Source organism: Fistularia commersonii, chromosome 18, assembly GCF_037954325.1.
Source record: "Fistularia commersonii isolate RoL2024-O1a breed Wild chromosome 18, RoL_Fcom_v1.0, whole genome shotgun sequence".
NCBI classification, from domain to species: Eukaryota; Metazoa; Chordata; class Actinopteri; order Syngnathiformes; family Fistulariidae; genus Fistularia; species Fistularia commersonii.
In genome coordinates, this window is record NC_141301.1 from 12,987,351 (window position 1) to 13,005,353 (window position 18,003).

Below are 18,003 nucleotides of genomic sequence, written 5' to 3' on the forward strand. Positions count from 1 at the left end.
GACGGTCGTATTTGATGACAACGTATAAAAAAAAAAAAAAAAGAGGGGAGAGCAGAAGAAACAGAAGGGCAACGGGTGCTTTGGAGGGAGCCTGAGAAAAGTTGGGGTCAAGTGAGGTGCTCCGCTGTGTCCGCCGGCCCCGTTCTCCTCTCTGCTTTGTGACGGTTATTGGTCTGGGATGCCAGCTTTAATTAGAATAAGTGGAGCGCCGTTCCGCGGCGGCCTCTCTCTCTCTCTCTCTCTCTCTCTCTCTCCGGGGCCAAGTGCTGCAGGTGCGCGGGGACTTCGAGGACGGACATGTCAGCGCGGCGGCGGCGGGCGAAGCAGCACGTGACGCTAAAAGTACGAAATATCCCGCTTTAACCCGCACGTGACACACCTCTGCATTATTTATCACCGTCATAGCCGGGATTGTATCGCAACCTTAACTTGGCTCGATTATTTTTAAACCGGTAATCAGTGACTGACTCGCAATTCAGTATGTCATCTCAGTCATCCATGTAGCCCAGGGGTGTCAAACTCAAATACACAGTGGGCCAAAATTCAAAACTGGGACAAAGTCGCAGGCCAACATTGATAGTTATCAAAAAAAATCTTCCTGCAGATATAACAATGAACCTTTTCATATGGATCCAAACAAGTTTTGCTTAAAAACTAATAGCTTAATACTATACAATGTATAACTTAATATTGCACACATGCAAAATCCTGTTTTCTGCCTAATTAGCAAGGTGCCAGTATTAGCATAAGGTCGCTATGACTACTGTACACAGAGGAGAGGGCGTTTACAGGTCCTGTTGTGATTTTCATGCCAAAACACCAGCAGAAAATTCTGGGATTTGTAGAATTAGCGATACATGCACTGTAGACTAAACCGGCAGGCCAGCTCCAATAATCATTTTTTGACACCTATGAGTTTGACACCTATGATGTAGCCTATCCGTCACTGGGCGACAGGCCTGGTTCACCAGTGGATCACGAGGTCCCGTAAAGACACATTTACACCTCACGTGGACACATACGGTCATCCGCTCCCTCATTTGAAATTTCTCTTTTGTGGGATGATTTATTTCTATTCTACAACCATTCGCCTTCCCGTTCGCACGTCAAATAGAAATACACGACCATTCGTTCTCTCCTTCGGACATCCGGACAATTCCGGGCCTCCGTTGACCTTTTCGAACGTGCAAACTGTCGGAATCGAACCGGGGATGTTTTTGCTGTGAAGCAGAAGCTCCAACCCCCGCGCATGCGCGCTAAGAAATATAAATGTCTTTGGAGGAGAATGTCTGCAGAGATGTTTGAGTAGCGTCGAGGAGCAGAGCGAGGACAGACAGTTCTTTAACATAATAACATTCCCGCCAGGAGATGGTTTTTATGTATAGTCAGGATTCCTAGACGACTCCCGCGCTCCTCAAAGCTCTCAGACACAGAGTCAGGTCGAGTCGATGCCGCCCAAACATTTTTTCCTTTCTCAATGAAATCCGTCTAATGCGAGAATTCCAGCACGGAATAAAAATGGCACGGGGAGTCATGTTGACATGTTCCACGTTGGGTAATCAGAGAGCACGCACACACACACAATACACTGAATCATGCACTCAGACTCTTTTTTTTTTTTTTTTTTTTTTTTTGAAAAGGATGGAAAATGATGAACGCGCATTAAGTGCCTGGCACTGATATTGCTTGACAGGCTCTGCTAAACCAACAGTGTCTCTGCCAGCATACCGGGAGCCAAACAGCCCACCGGGCCAAAATTGACTCCCGGCCAGGGCAAAGTATCAGGAATGTGTTTCAACCTATTTTCTCACTTTCGTTTCTTTTAATTAAAATACATTATACTCATTGTCCCTTGTAAAATGTCAAAATGTGTATATGCATGGCAATACTGCACACACACAGCAAGCTAGAAAGCATATCGGTGAATGTGTGCATATATATATTCCACGCGGTTGTAAATAAAAACTCGCAGTGCTGCATATGTAAAACATATGTAAACTTTCATTACATTTCTCAGCTGCATAGCAGTAGAAGTGCTGTGTAACCCCTTTTTTTTTCCGCACCGAGTCGCCTGTTAGCATCCAGGCATACGGCATTTTCCCAAGTCCTGAGGATTTTCAAAGCTCGAGTACGATTCTGTTTTTCAAACAGTCGAGCGACTCCTCGAGGCCGCAGTCACGTCGGCGGGTCGAAATATACAGCGCGACGCTTTCATCAAATAAATGGAAGGTGAGCCGTGATGCAATTATTCAAAATTGCTTGAATGTGCAGAAAGTATAGGCAATATGAAAAAGGCGGCTAACTGGAAAGAGCCTGTGCGTGATGAATTGTCATCTAAGAGGAAACGTTTCAAAACAGAACAGACGAGGTTTTCTTTTTTTTTTCTCTCCTCCTCACGTCTTGTTACTCTGATTATTAGAGAGAGGGTGGAGAGAGAATAAAAAAAAATTTAAAAAAGCCTCCTTTGTCAAGTTAGTGTGAGAAATGTGCACGTCCAATTCCACAGACTCCAGCCGTGCCCAGAGTTATCCTATAATACATGTGGAGGTGGATTTAGGGCAGTTTTGTTTGGCTTCTGAGGTTTCCAGTGTCTACAACCATTAAAAGCGATCCCTGCACGGCCGACGTAAACGCCGACTCAGAACCGACCGAGACGGCCGAGAACACGTTCCCGCGCCGACGTCCCGTCCGAGGGAAGCTCCGGACACCTCCGTCGGTAAGCGGCCGGCGCAAATGTGCGCGTGATTATTACCGCAAAGGCCCAACCTATTGAACTCTGGGCCGCGGCCTCATTTCACTGGCAGCGACTCAATCATAACATCTTATCTACGGACGCGCTGAGTCATGGAATTCAGCTGTGGCCAATAGCCAAGCAGCAGGGTTACTTATGGCTGCCATTGATTGGTTGATCCGTGTGTGCAGAGCTGAAAGGGCACATACCAGGAACACAGCCTGGAGCAGAAACTAGCAGCGGCAGTTTTATCACGCTGTTTTACTCTCCGATTCTCGCTGCTCTTTTCCAACAACCGACAGCCTATCATGCGTGTGCGTGCTTCCCCCCCCCCCCCCCCGTTCTTAGATTTCCCGCCGCTCCCCTCGTGTTCTCTCATTGAAATTACCATCGCTCATTACCCTTGCCCCTCCGTTGTGTAATTCTATCTGGAATACCAAAACAAGAGCGGCTCACGCCCAGAGGTCACCGTTCCTCTGCGGCTTACATCCTGCTCCTTCGTCACCATGACCACGCAGCCTGCAAACACTGTGTCAACTTTTCTTTTTTTTTTTTTTTTTTTTGCATATAGAGGCTGGCTTAAATGCTTCCGGGCCCTTTAAAATGTCTTTCAAAAGCCCTGCTCCGAAAGGTCTCTCTTCTCACCGCTATTTGCCATTAATAATTGATGTGCATTGAAGAGCAAAGCCATTAAAAGCAAAGGGATATGGAGACAATTATGGGATGGGTAATGGTTGATTTCGCTGAGAATCGCTCTTGTTTTTTTTTTTTCAGGTTAGCAACTTGTTATCGAGGGGGGTTTACACGTGTCCGATGATGAGGCGATATTTCTATCGATTGTATTCCCAAAAGCATAAAGCGGGCACAGTCGACTTCACTGACCGGAGGCCGGTCTCCTCGCGCATAATCTGGTCATTCATACAGAATCGGGGCAAAAGCACAGAGGCCTTTATATCAAGCGGCCTCCATCTGCAAATCTGTAATGAGCAGGGGAGCTGAAACAGTGGGGAGAGAGAAGGGAACCTCAGTTCAACTGCGGCGGGCACACTTTCTAATGGAAATTCAGATACAATCATCCCAGAATGCACCTCTCCCTGCCTAATAATCGGCCACCAGAACAAGGCAGCCATTGAGAGGAGAGTGACTGAAATCTGGTCCGCCAAACTCCAAAGCTGCCTGCTATAATTAGCTCTTTTCTCCATCAAACAGAGGCGTACACTGACTCACAAGCAAGCCACTCCTGTAATACACCAGAGAGAGTAAGAGGGAGATTTAGCGAAAGGCACAATTTTTGATGAGTCGAGGAATGCTCTGCCTTGGGTGGAAGGTCTCAGCTTGTATTGACAGGTAGGCTGGGCGTGGAGCCGGCGACCGCCTTCTGCCGGTCTGAGGTTTCAAGCGGTGCCGTGGACGGTTTCAAAAGTCAAAAACATTGGGGATTCTATTACCCATCCGGCGACGACGAGGAATCTCGCCGTTAAAAAAAAAAAACAAACAAAAAAAAAAAAAAACACTTAGAAACTCGCTGCTGATGATTTTGCACCTCCGGTCTGACGGATCTGCGGGGGGTTGAGGAGGGCGCGCTGGTAGCTGGGCCGCAAGCCTGGCCAAATGGCACAGCCATTAGAGGAAGAGGAGGCTTCCTGAGAAGGTGTGACCGCGCTGCAAAAGGCCCAATCAAGCAGGGAGCACGAGTGCTGCTAATGCCTTTAGCTCGCACTGGAGAAACCGGTCTTTTCCCAGCAGACGTCTCTGAGTCCGCTCCCCGCTGTCCTCCCACTCCAACTGACTAGGATCAACCAAAAAGAGACTATTCGAAACGGTAACGCCGACGAGGGCGGGTCACGAGGCGACCGGCCAGCTTGGAAAATGACGCTAAATATGCAACAACGCACCGTTTTGAGGGTCACTTGAAACGTTTACGGCAACAGGTCGCTGCCCTGTTTAACGCCGATCACCGGGCGGAACCACGAAAAGAGAGAGGGGGGTCCGCTCTGAAGACGGATTTAAAAAAATACATGGGGGAGAAAAAAAAAAGACCCCGGAGAGAATAAACTGGTGGCAGTTTGATGATTCCAACCCCGCTAATAAAACGTATCCACTTCCACTGGAGCCAAACTTTAGCCCGGGAATATTCCCAGAGAAATCAATGAAAATGTTGAAAACACCGGTGATGGGTTTCATGGCTCTTTGAGAGGAGCCTGATCTTCAAGCTATGATCCCCTCTGAGGGCCATTCAAAGGAACGGCTCTCCACTTCTTTTTTTTCAGTTGTTTTTGTTTTAAATAGCGGGGCTGGGATTTGTCTCTCTCACTTTGTTGTCGCCTTTGTTTCTCTTTAAGTGCATCCGCAAAACGATGCTTTTTTTGCAGCCTCTTTTCGACGGACGCGCCGGATTTTCCTCGCTCTCGCGTTCGGACGAACCTCACGAGAAAGATTCGGGGCGGTACGACGGTCGTCCCCTACGAGCTTCCGGATTTGCCCGGAAAACATTTGCGTCGAGTGTTTTGTCGGTTATATTGTGAAGTGGATAGCGACGTGGGGAAAAAGCGGCAACCTAAGTCAAAACACCAGATTCACAGGGGTCGCTAGCGGCCATTACTGAACTGCCAGCCGAACGCTCTGCCCTTTTACGCTGTCTGGCAATGACACAGCACTGCGGAGCGAAGCCCCGGCTGCAAGACCTGCGTTGCAGCTGTCTCTCCGAGTTCCACCCGGCCGAGTCGTCCCCTCTTCACATCCGCCCGAGGCTTATTCTAAAATCAATACCATGCATCGTGGGGTTCGGGGTAAAGTTACTAGCGCCCGCTGACAAAAAAGGGAGTGGCCGACCGGCCCGTTGAACACGTCACGGCGGCGCCGGCATTGAACCGAGACTCGCGGGTGACGAACAGATAAAGCATCCAGATTAGGTCACCGTGACAACCGTTTGCATGTTGTTTTCTTTAATTAGACTGGGAAAATATCCGGCAGGTCAAGGCGGGTATCCCCGCTTGACTTATTCGAAACGGGGCCCCGAAGACGAACCGGAGGGGCCTCGCGCACGAAGTCGTGAATGACGAGGCCGGTGGAGACGTGACCTCCTGCACGGGGCTTTGCAAAGAAAGTGGGGCAATTAATACAAGAGCGCAGAATTACACATAACACAAGTATTTCGAGTGTCCGGCCTTCCTGACCCGGAGTGGGCGGTCGGTCGGTGCAGGATGTGTCCTTTGCACAAAAAAACAGCAGAAAAAAAAAAAAACAGACGAAGGGACCCCCCCCCCCCCCCATCCCCATTTACTCATAAGCCACAAACATCACATTGAATTTCGCCTTTCAAAATAAAAGTCCCTGCTAATCTGGATGATGACATCCAGATCGTTCCCAAACGTCAGTCTCACTCTTTGGACCCTCCCAGCCCAGGTGTTGCTCTGTGCAACAAAAAAAAAAAAAAGAAAAAAAATATAATCGTTTATAATAAAGATCTATTTTTATGACCCCCCCCTCCTTCCTTTCTCTTGTTAACTTTCATTAACAAAAAAAAAAAAAAACAGCGCAGGGCCACTCAACACCCTCGCCGTTGTTGCAATAATGACCGGTATTATTATCATAATCATAATTATTACTATTTTTTAAAGCTTTAAATGACAAATGGGGGGGAGGGGGTGACTCCCAGTTTTCTTGTTAGTCCAAACACTCCTGCTGCAATCTTGAGGAGGAGGGGACACAAACGCCTCCGAATGCTTATAAAATAAAACCCTCCTCCACGGAACCCACAACAGCTGATTTAGGTTTATATTATGGTATGGAAGACGAAAAAAAGATGGAATATAGTAAACATACCATGGCGTTCCTTCCTTCCTCTCTCCTGAATCCGTCCACTCCTTTCTCCGTCGCTGAGCTCCTCTGCGACTCACAGCCGGCGGAAGGACTTTTTAAAAAACAGATCCCCCCCAAAAAAAAAAATGTATTTTAAAATAAAAAAAAAAAAAATAAACCCACGAAAACAATCCGCTTTATTCTACACGCTTCCCCCTGACGAACCGTCCGTCCGCTTTCGCCTTATTCTCTTTTCCGAGCTAAAGTTTGGACGGCAGATCCCCCCCCCACACACACACACACACAAACAAAAAAAAAATGTAAAAATAAAAAAAGGAAGAAAAAAAAGGGGGTCTCTCTATCTCTCCATTTTCTGTCCGAGGAGGAGAAAAAAAAACAACCGAAAAAGAAACCAGGAGGTGGCGGCGGGGAGGAGAAGAAGGGAGAAAATGCGGTGCAAACTCCGGCTCTTTCTTTCTCTCACCGCGGCTGGAAAACGAGGAGAAAAGGGGGGGAGGCGGAGGGTAGGCTGCACACACACACACACACACATATGCACACTGCTTCCACCAGTTATTATCTCCTCCGCCGTGTCACAGGAAACACAAAAAAAAAAATATATAAAAAAAAAAAAGGAGTGGGGGGAGGGAGGGTGCACAAAGAGTCCGCAGGAAAACGCGATGTGCGTGTCCGTCCGGCGGGCTGTGCGTGTCGGCCGCCTGGCGCAGAGCCGCGGGGAGCCGGCGTTGCTTCCGCCGCGGAGCCCGGGGAGCTCGGAGCCTGCAAGGCGGATCCTGGAGCCGCTCTCCGGCCCCGCCGTGTGCTACGCTCGGCTCGGCTTCTTCTATTTCTTTTTTTTCTTTTCTTTTTCTTTTTTTTTTACTCCGCTTTCCCAATAATGGCGGACCTGGAGCTCCCGATCCCAAGCATCTCCCCTCCTATCCACCGCCGACACACACACACACACTCAGTGAGAGAGAGAGAGAGAGAGAGAGAGAGGGTGGGAGGGAGCGAGAGAGAGTCTCGCCCAGCGGTTCATGCACACAATTACAACACACATGCACACACACACTCACTGTTTGCGTGCTTGTTTATTCTCCTACGCGTTGACATGTTAACATTTAGGGAAGAAAAATATACATATAAATAAATAAACCAACAAAATAACCTCAAAGGAGTCAGCTGATTTCCTCCATGACCTCCGAGGAACATGGGGACCGTGCTTTTTCAGGAGCAAACCGAGCATTTAAGTACAGTTGTGGAGTCACAACAACAACAAGGACAAAGAAAATGACAACAATATAAACAACAGCTACTAAGACGACGCCCTCGGCACCGCCGTCGACAATAACAACAAGTATTACAACCAAAACAACACCGCCATCAACAATAACAATGACAACAGCGACAAGAAGGACGCAAACAAAAACAACAGCGATAACAATGACAACAAAAAACAAAACTGGTACCGTCAACGATAAGCATGATTGCTATGGCAACAATAGAGACGATGAAAACAACATGAATACCGTCGACAAAAACCGCATCAATACCACCAACCGCAAAACCATGATAACAACAACACTCGTCGACGTGTCGACAACGACGATAACAACACCGACTACATCAAGAGTGCCAATGACGATAAATGTGTAAATACTATTATTCGGTTAAAGTCAACTTTATTGCAGATACCGCCATATTGCACACACACAGGACTGAAAGTGTGTTGTTCTAGGATGCTCTATTTTTTGTCATTAGTGTTAGACGTAATGGGAGTAGTAGTAGTAGTCGTAATAGTAGTAGTAGTTTTTAGGTGTCCTGTGACTCCAACAGTCAAATATTGATACAAAAACACGCTTTCGTCCTGTCAGTGAACGTAACATTTTATTCTGGAGGCTTTTTAAAGATGAGATCACGACAGATATAAATATATTTAAGATTACAAGGTATCGTATCCTCTCCATTGCAGTAGAAATGAGTTATGGAGGTTATTCTAAATGTTGTTGTTTTTTTTAATATGACTGACTACATGCTCTTATTGACAGTGTGATAAAAGAGAAGAAAGTAAACGGTGAATTCATCCAGGAGTTACAATTTAACCCTCTTTAACACAACTTAGAGAAGATTAACACACATCAATATATAGAGGCATTGGTTCAAGTATGCAGTTGGTTCTTCCTGTCAGGTGTTATGAAACAATTAAAAAGACAGATGGCGGATTACTGTAATTATCTTCTGAAATGTTGCAGACATTTCGTCATCGTTAGCCATGTTGTGGAGATACAGGCGTTATTTCAGCCGGGCCGTGATTAAGCCTGCCGGCAAAATGATGCTAGTTCTACGATGTAAAATAATATAACTTCTTCCATTGTAAGTTTATTCCATCTCTGTCTTTCTAAGTGTACTTTCGGTGTTTGTTTGTTTTCCTTTCCTGCTGCCTGCTTATTTAAACGACCGGCCGCGGATCGGGTTCTGCGTGCATCCTCCTTCGGCTTCTACGAGAGGCGATTTCATATTATTTCACCCCGTTGTGTGGCGGCATTGTTTCTGCATTTAAAAAAAAAAAAAAAGAGACTGCATTCAGTTCCTCATGTTTGTAATTAATAGCCTGTGCTTGGTCCATTTGCCTCACTTGGCCTCATGTCTCACACACCACTTCCTTTCACAACTGATCCTCATTCTCCCTTCCTTGTTAAAACCCAAAGCGTTTGTCATTCCCTAACAGATATTTAATGTTCCATGACTTCATCACATGCAATAAATTTGCTGCGCGGCCACCCCGGGTCTTCTTCCTAAAACTGTATCGAGTAGCGCTGAGGGAAAATATTAAACACCTGAGGAAATCCATCATGTCGAAGGTCACTCCCCCGTCGTACGTGTTTGCGCGCAAAGAAACGTCCGAGCGGTTTAATTAGTTACCCTTTAAGTTGTTTCTGATCGCAGTGATTAGTTGCTCGGGGAATAAATAAGAGGCCCGAGGACATGTTTTGACGTTTTTATCGGCGTAGACCAAACATTTAATGAAAAATATATATGTTTCTCGCGGGGGCGCCGCGCTCTCGCCCCGCATATGTGGAAAATGGCTGCGGTGACGCTCGGGACCTCCCCTCCGTACGGACAGCTAAGACAGACATTTCAGCTCTTGCATTGCAAATTTCTCCTGGAAATCTTGTTACCGTGCCTCTCTGTTTGGCCTTTATTCAATTTCCTGAACATGCTTTTCCAATCTGGTATCTCAAGTCGGCGTATGGATAAGATATAAGCGTATCTGTTGCAGATTGCAAAGCCCTGTGAGGCAAAGATACGATTTGAGATGTTGGGCCATCGAAAATAAAATGGACCCGACGTAATAAAATACATCATCCAGATGTAAAATCTGATGGCTTGATTTTAAAATGACATTAGCTGCATCTGAGTGAAACCTTTTTTCGCTATGCTTGCAGAGCCGTATAAGAGATTTGTAACCGTGAGGCAAGATTCTTCAAATTTGAAGTATGGAGGTCGGGTGTGTGTGCTCTCGCGGGTTGTACTGTGACCCTCCATTAAATACACACTGCGGCGGGGTTCAAGGTGCGCTGCCCTCCGTTTGAATAAGTCCACAAGCTTCTGTCCAATCACATTAGTCACCGTGTTCTCAGCCATATTTGCATGACCCCAATCACACAGAGCGAGATTAGTCGGGGTCAAAGTTTCTCTTGAATATTCTGCCTCCGTTTTGCATGTCTTTTACTCTCCTTCCCGGCGCAAGCGCTGCTCCGCTTTTTGTTAATTGAGCTATTACACGCCGACACGTAAGGACATTCGTTCGACATCTTGTTACCGCGAAGCTCGCCGTTTTGAAATACGTGAGGTTTTACAGTACCTACTGCGCGCGCGTTTATTTCTAGTTTTTCTAACTCTCGGGTGTTTTTGTCGGAGGCCGTGTGATGGATTCTAGTAAGCTTAAAAAAATCCGGCGTGTGTTTTGATTTTCGACGCCTCTGCTTTATGTCAGGATGCGGGCGAAAATTGGCCTTTTGGCCAAATCATAGGCTTCTGTAGTTGATCAGCGAGCGCGTCGGAATTCACGAGGAAAGTCGGGCCGAAAAACACAGGCCTGTGTCTTCAGTTTACCCACTGGTTACTTTTGCTTTTTATTGTTTCCCTCATTCTACCTCAAACGTCTCTGTCTTTGCAGCTGAAATATTTTGGGTCCCAAGGGCAAGCGCATTCCTCCACTCACAGTTGTGCAATCCCTGACAATCACGGTTCCCCCATCCCCCTCTGACTCCCTTAACACCCCGGATGCTCAGAGAGGCGAGCTGTCCAAACTGTCTGGGCAATGTTCTGTGGCTGTGACTGGCTGCCCGGCCAGACCAGTAAACAAACTCTGAGGCCTGACTCTGCAGAATGCAGCCACACATGATGTTCTATCCCACAAGAGTAAAGAACGGTTCTGGGAATTTCTTTTTTTCTAACTTTTCCGAATTGTGTCATTCTGAGGTGTTCGACTGCGGCGGCTAAAGGCTTTATAAAAAAAAAAAAAAATAAAAAAAAAAAGACTGAATGTATTTCGGTTTGTTTGCCTTGGGTTTTTGTGATCCCAAACAAAGGTGGAAAACTCACTTAACATTTGGGTTTTGTAACAATGAGATTGTTTTGTTTTGCGCAAAAGGCAAAAGGCCCATGAGGTCCTGCAACCGCCAGAAGTTCCAGATGATCCTGTTTGGACATCGCTAACACTTCCCACCGTCACAGTTTTTTTGTTTTCGCGGTAGAAGCCTGCCGAAGAAAGGAACTAATAAAGGCCCCCGAGTTGATCCTCTGAATTTGGCACAGATGAACTCCAAGTGCATATTTTGCTCGTGAACTCATTATTTATTTGTCCTTATCGCTGCTCTATCACTCCTATATGCCAGCCATAATTTAATAGGGTTTTATTGGCACTATCAGCCCTGCAAAACCAGCTCCTGGGCTTCTAATTGTCTGTCTGTGCATTTGTCTGTCTCCTGTCTCTTTTTAATGGCCAAAACCAAATTGCTAATAAAGTTTTATTCAATTGAACTGAACAGAAACCAGAGATGATGCTGGACTGAAGACTCATGGATTTGCCCATTTGATTGACATGAAAAAAGGTTTATTCTTTCAAATTCAAATGATTAGCTACTAACTGAATCACCGCCTGCTCAAAATATATTCATGACCTTCGTTCTGATGTATGTTTTATCTCTAAATATCCAAGCGATTTGCTTGAAAATAGCGATAAAAATAACAATAAAAATAAATAAATAAAAGAGAAGGAACCGCCCCTTTGGTCTCACGCGACCCAAAAGATGACGTAAGAAGACCAATCAGAGACGGACGCCGGTTGTTGTAGTGTCTTACCGCCTTCGAAGACTGCAAAGGGTGGCTGTAAAAACTACATATCCCGACATGCAAGCTGGTCTCGTTTCCGCACTCCCTGTTAACTGGAAAAGATAGCGGACAAGCGGCGGGGAAAGAAAATTACTGATGTATCTGTGTAAAAGCACGGCATAATTTCTCAGGAACGTGCTATTCTGGAGCCTCTAAGGTCCACATTTAGGCGTCGAAAATGGTAAATATGTCATAGAATAAGATAGGACTATTTCCTAGAGGTGGTAGCGTATCATCACTAGCACGGTACCGCCTAGCCTGATAACCTTTAGTGTGTAAGCAGCAGCTAAACTACCAGAGTAAGCTAAAGGTGCAGACACAACGTAACGATGTTTCATTATATATACAAGAATAGTTGCTAAAGTACAAATATAATTGTTTTTACTGGAGCGCTTACTGTTACTTACCTGATAATGACACGATAGGGTGACCCGCAGTAACTGTTAGCTTTGGCGTAAGATAATGTTAGCGTGTGTAAAAGGCTTCCACCGGTGACCGCGAATCTCCGTTTGCCACATTCAAAGTGTTTACCGTATTTTAAGTCTCAGGCGAGTGACAGGTGTGCAGCTTAATTAATTTTGGTCTTACACTTGAAATGCTGTTCGTGTTGCTAACTAATGTTTGTCCCTATCTTCGTTGTCACCGCGTCGCATCGCACACCAGATCCGCTTCATCCTGATCCAGAATCGAGCTGGAAAGACACGACTGGCCAAGTGGTACATGCAGTTTGACGATGATGAGAAACAAAAACTGATCGAGGAAGTGCATGCTGTGGTCACTGTCAGGGATGCCAAGCACACCAACTTTGTGGAGGTATTTTTTACTTCAATATCTGACAGTTACAACTGTGTGACAAATATTTATACCTCAAAAGATGATCCAATAGCAATGATATGATCCTGCATAATGACACAGACGACACATAGTCATTGGCAAGATCGTGCGATTTTTACCAACCTTTAGAAAAAACAAACAAACAGTCTGACAAAACTATTTTTGTCCCACGCATGACGTTTTGTAATTAAAACAGTTCACAAAAAAGCTTGGTATAATTTTTGTTCACTGTACTTTGTGTAGAATTTTGATGACACATTGAGCAGGGGTTTTAACATGGGTTCGCTTTTGCAGTTCAGAAACTTCAAGATCATTTACCGGCGATACGCTGGACTGTACTTCTGCATTTGCGTGGACGTGACGGACAACAACCTGGCATACCTCGAGGGAATCCACAACTTTGTAGAGGTAACTGACTCACGAGTTACAATACAAAGAGTTACTAGGGAAGTGAACTATGATAATTTCCTTCTCGCACTCTGATGGATTTCAGGAATGTTTGTAAGTGTTAAGGATTTTCCGCCATTTTTCTTACCTTATGATGGAATGCCTCACTTTAAAACCGTAAAATCCCTTGCTGTGAGGTACATATCCCGCGTGATCTGTTGTAATCAACATGTAAGGATGTATGCGGTATGTCAAGTACTTTACAGCAATATCACAAATGTCAATTTTATAGAAACCCCCTCTTTCTAGAATAAACACAAACTACCATTTAAATATTTTAATTCAGTATAATACAGATCTATAAGTATAGACCTCAGTTGATTCAATTTATGAATAGATGGTGTTTAAATTTGGAATCAGATTTGTAATTCTGGAACCAGTTGTGTCACTGAAGAATAATTGAACATGACACAAACCACGGACAAACGGGTTTTTAACTGCGCTCATAGTCACGTTGATTTCGGTTGGAGTCCTTACCTCAAGTGAAAATAGAAATAAAACAAATTCCTAACCCTTTAGTGCTTGTCATTTTGAATATATGTGTTGTGAATGTAGCTTCAGACGGGTCACTCAAGCCCATTTCAAATACATGATATTTCGAGTATCGGAGGATTTCAGCCCAGATATTCCCAGCATGAGTACTCTTGTTTGAATGATGGGCATCTCAGCTTGAACATCGGCTATAATAAAAGACATTGCAATTGGTTGAACAACAACAAAAAAACCCATCTGCTTTCCGCCTACCCTATCCCTCCGGACGACGAACCGAAATCTGAAAAAGGAGGCCTAAAATCAATACTGTTACTAGCAACAGATATTTCAAAGGATAAAATGCACACCAAAAGTCTCTGGCTTCTAATCATTTTCATTTTTTTGTTGAAAAGCCGCAAACTACAGCTGTATGCCTGAAGTACGACCTGCTGTTTTTTTTTCTCTCCCTTCCGAAAACAAACAGTAGACCATTTTCAGGACTGAAGGTCATCCGATCTAATATTTGACTGTGAAGGAGTGCATGTTAGCCACTTTGGAAATGCAGAGCACGGTCTTTCCCACTGATCTTCCACTTAACGGAAATCTAAAACCAAACTTTTTCCTTTTCTTTAATACCATTATTTCTAGCCTGTTCAAATCTCTCGTCAAACAGCTGATTTTTTTTTTTTTTTTTAATTATTTTTTTCCGTTTCTTGTACCTTGTGGCATTTTCATCTCCCACAATGCTGCATTCCTAACAAGTGGTCAGTAACTCTGTGTTTTTGAATTAGTCATCTATTTCCAAATGTTCTCCATACAGAGGGTCACGGAAACATAACATGTCATTTCTGCATATTGTGCATCAATGCCCTTGGTTTTTAAATCATCCTGTTACACGGGTATCAGAAGAACTCTGCGGCCACAACGTCGTCCAAATAGTTCTGCATTAATGCGTGACATTTAGCTGTACAACTAGCAGATGTCCTCAGAACGCTCCTATCTGGTTATCTATTATAATACTGGATGAAAAGGAAAGAAATATTTGACTGATCGTTTTTTTTTTACCCCCTGAAAAGGTGCTGAATGAATATTTTCACAACGTATGTGAATTGGACCTTGTATTCAACTTCTACAAGGTGAGTACGCCTACGCAGATTTCAATTTTACGCAACGGTCCCTACAAGCTTTTCAGCAGAGCAGAGCATATAACGTTTTTTTTTTTTTTTTAGCAGCTCGTAGAAATGAACGTTTAATCACTCAGTATTTTTGACCTAATCGGTTTCACTGGAAATGGATCTATTATGAAAAAGTGCTCCGCAACTGACGGCTAATTACCTAAACTGTCAGAAGATCCGCCCACATGCCAAGTTGAAGAACTACCCACATTTGTCTCTCTGGCGCTGAACGTGACACCCAGAATGGAAAAGGCGAAATCTACACGTCCCGACAGCGCGCTCGATCTGCCGCTGTTCTGCCATAGCGCCTATTTTGCACATCAATCCGGCGTGGTAAAAAAACACGATTTACTCTTATTGAGTCTCTTCACATTCATCTGCGTGTTTAACCGTAAAGTGGCTATTTTTACATTCTGACCTCGGGAAACAAAGATGATTGAAGGAGTCATGACGACTTTTCAGCCAAAGCCAGTTTTCCGCAAAGTTTCCGTCAAGGAAGAGGATATTGTTGCTTTCACCAAGAACCACGTTGCGTTGTTTTCTTTTTTTTTTTTTCTTAGCTTTCGCTGTCCTCTTGAAATGCTGAAAACCTTCTCGTCGACCCCGCTCGCCCTCTAACGTTCCGCCTGCCTTTACCCCCAGGTGTACACAGTGGTGGATGAGATGTTCCTCGCTGGAGAAATCAGGGAGACCAGTCAGACCAAGGTCCTCAAGCAGCTTCTCATGCTCCAGTCACTCGAGTAGAAAACGAGCCCCATCATTTGCTGCCCCGTCTTTCCCTCATTTACCTGGAGCTAATCGAGCAGACCCCGGCCCCGCCAGGACGTCAGGAGGGGAATGTTTAGAAGTACAACTACATGATCTGGTTTACTTAAGGACATAGACAGCAAGGTAACCTGTTTGTGAAGGTGGTCTTTCTCCATGCATTATTCTGTGTTTGCCGTATGTATGAGTAACAGGGATCAATTGAGGAAAGAGGCCGCGCATTGCATTTCAACGCTGTGCGGTAATGACAAACATTTCATCACCAAATTCAACGTAACTTAATAGGGTCTCCCTTCCCACTCCAAAGCCAGAGGCTGCATAAATTAGTTATTTCTCAAATGAACCTCTTGGGCTTGGCCTCCCTTTTGCTGTGCAGTGCAAGACAGACCTGCCCCGCGCTCCTCTTCCTCTCAACGTTATCGAACGACACTACTGTAACCAACAAGCACCATGTATAAAGAGAGCCCGCCACGTGGATGCAGAACAATCTGAAGTCATCTCACAATGTCCGTCAACTCCTGTGTTTCCACCGTGCGCTCAGATTTGCACCCGGACGGCCCTTTAGAGTACTTGACCTCCCGTTGTAAAGCTCATAATTGAATGGAGCGCACTTGGGATGAGTGCCATTTTCGACGGTGCCTTATGGCAACCTTCTCTGTGCCAGACACACTCATGGCGCACGCTGACCATGGAAAGTGTAGGTTTTTGCTCTGATAGCTGCATTTGGGACGCAGATGACAGTGACAAAACTCCACATCACATGGTGCTTGTTTGTTACACTTCACTTATAGACAAAAAAAAAACCCAACAACCTGAAAATGTGTTTTACGTGGAGCAGTACTCCGAGGCCGGCTTCACATTGTCTTTCCAGTGTTGCTTGCATACAGCGAATATTGTGTAATTAATGCCTCCATTCCAGAGTGATTCCTGTGTTTGGTTCAGACGGTATTTGTTTGAAACCTCTGTGGTGTCTCACGTTAAGTCAGCATTTAAAGGTCTCTGAAGCGCATCATGAACAATGTCACTACCTTTGACGTCATACTTAGATTTTAACCATATCCTGCTTGAAGCTATATTAGATGTCACTTCTGGTTAACTTTTGTATATTTTTTTTTTTAAGATTAGCCAATATCTGCAATTGTACCCCTTCCCTTCTTGTCCACATAAAAGCCCTTGATTAATGAGGTTTATTAGTAATGTCTCCCTACTCGACTATCTGCATCTGTATGTCACTATATGTAAATAAAAGATGGTGTGATCAGTGAGCACATCTGATTCATCTTTTTCTCAAAATTCGAGGTTTGATTTAATGTCATCACACATTACTGAAGGAGATAAAGTACGTTGCTTCAGCAATAAATGTGTTAACGGACCGAAAAGACAGTTACCAGACGAATAGGGGGCTGGTGTATTAGCGCCATCTACTGGCCACCTGTCAGCACCGCAGTAAATCATACAACTGTTATGAGGTCATCTTAACAGCTTGTCTAAGATCGATAAATCAGTCAATATATCCACTTTAGCCACATTAAACCACTCAGGCTGTTACTGAATTGACCCAGAAACGTAAATCCAGACGACTGGACACAGTGGGCATTCACTCATCGTCTTCAGATGAGACCGATACGCTTACCTCACTGACCGTCTCGGAGATCAATGACTAAAACGCCAATCCGACCCCGACTTGGCCGCCGACGCTCTCAGCGAGAACATGCAACTGCCTGATCGCTCTTAACGAACGGCGAGATCCCACGAATTGGCGGGATCCGGTTTCCAGCAGCTCTCTCCGGGGACGCGGCCGGAGCCTTCGGCTGGGAGGTTAGAGGTCAAAGACAAAGCGGACACATTAACAGCCGAGACACCTTGTTAGATTTTAACTGGAAAAACAGGCAAATTTACTGGGAATTGCATAATCAATACAATCAATGAGCGACACTCACCCTCAGTGGACAATAGACAAATCTTATTTACAGAATAGGTTACTCCAGATGCACAGCAGTGTTTACATTGATTCTAGAATATCAGTTACAGCAACAACTGTGTTGAACATGAGTTTTCAAAACTGGATGACGTCAGAAAAACATGTATTATATGGCTATAATCACGAGATCCTGTAATGAACCCGACCATAAACAGAGGAACGGACGCAAACCCGATTTCCCACAATTTATCCGGAGAGGCGTTCGCCACATCGCCGGTGATATTTAGAACTCAAGAGTTGCTGCCGTCGGCCGCTCGCAGTGCCGCAAGTCAGCTGCCCGTCATCATAAAGTCGGTGGCGAGAAAATAACCCAACCTCAGACGGCGGGCGCCTGTGTAACGCGGCGGGAGCGGCGGCCTTTCGCAGTAAATTCAGGTTTACGCTGGGATTCTTCCGACTTT

At 45.1% G+C, this 18,003-nt stretch overlaps 2 protein-coding genes across 2 annotated transcripts in view; one reads left to right on the forward strand and one right to left on the reverse strand.

Moving 5' to 3' along the window:
- The window catches only part of arhgap35a (Rho GTPase activating protein 35a), a 68,874-nt gene extending 61,379 nt beyond the window's left edge, over positions 1-7,495 (reverse strand). The window contains exon 1 of the mRNA XM_086164680.1: positions 6,557-7,495. The gene's annotated coding sequence lies outside the window, so the exon portion shown is untranslated. The remainder of the gene's footprint in view (positions 1-6,556) is intronic.
- Positions 7,496-11,956: 4,461 nt separating this feature from the next.
- ap2s1 (adaptor related protein complex 2 subunit sigma 1) lies at positions 11,957-16,889 on the forward strand. Its single transcript, XM_086165017.1, has 5 exons — positions 11,957-12,110; positions 12,593-12,742; positions 13,058-13,171; positions 14,758-14,817; positions 15,499-16,889. Exons 1-5 carry the CDS (start codon positions 12,108-12,110, stop codon positions 15,598-15,600), a joined length of 429 nt encoding a protein of 142 aa, XP_086021143.1. The 5' UTR covers positions 11,957-12,107; the 3' UTR covers positions 15,601-16,889.
- The last annotated feature ends 1,114 nt before the right edge of the window (positions 16,890-18,003 follow it).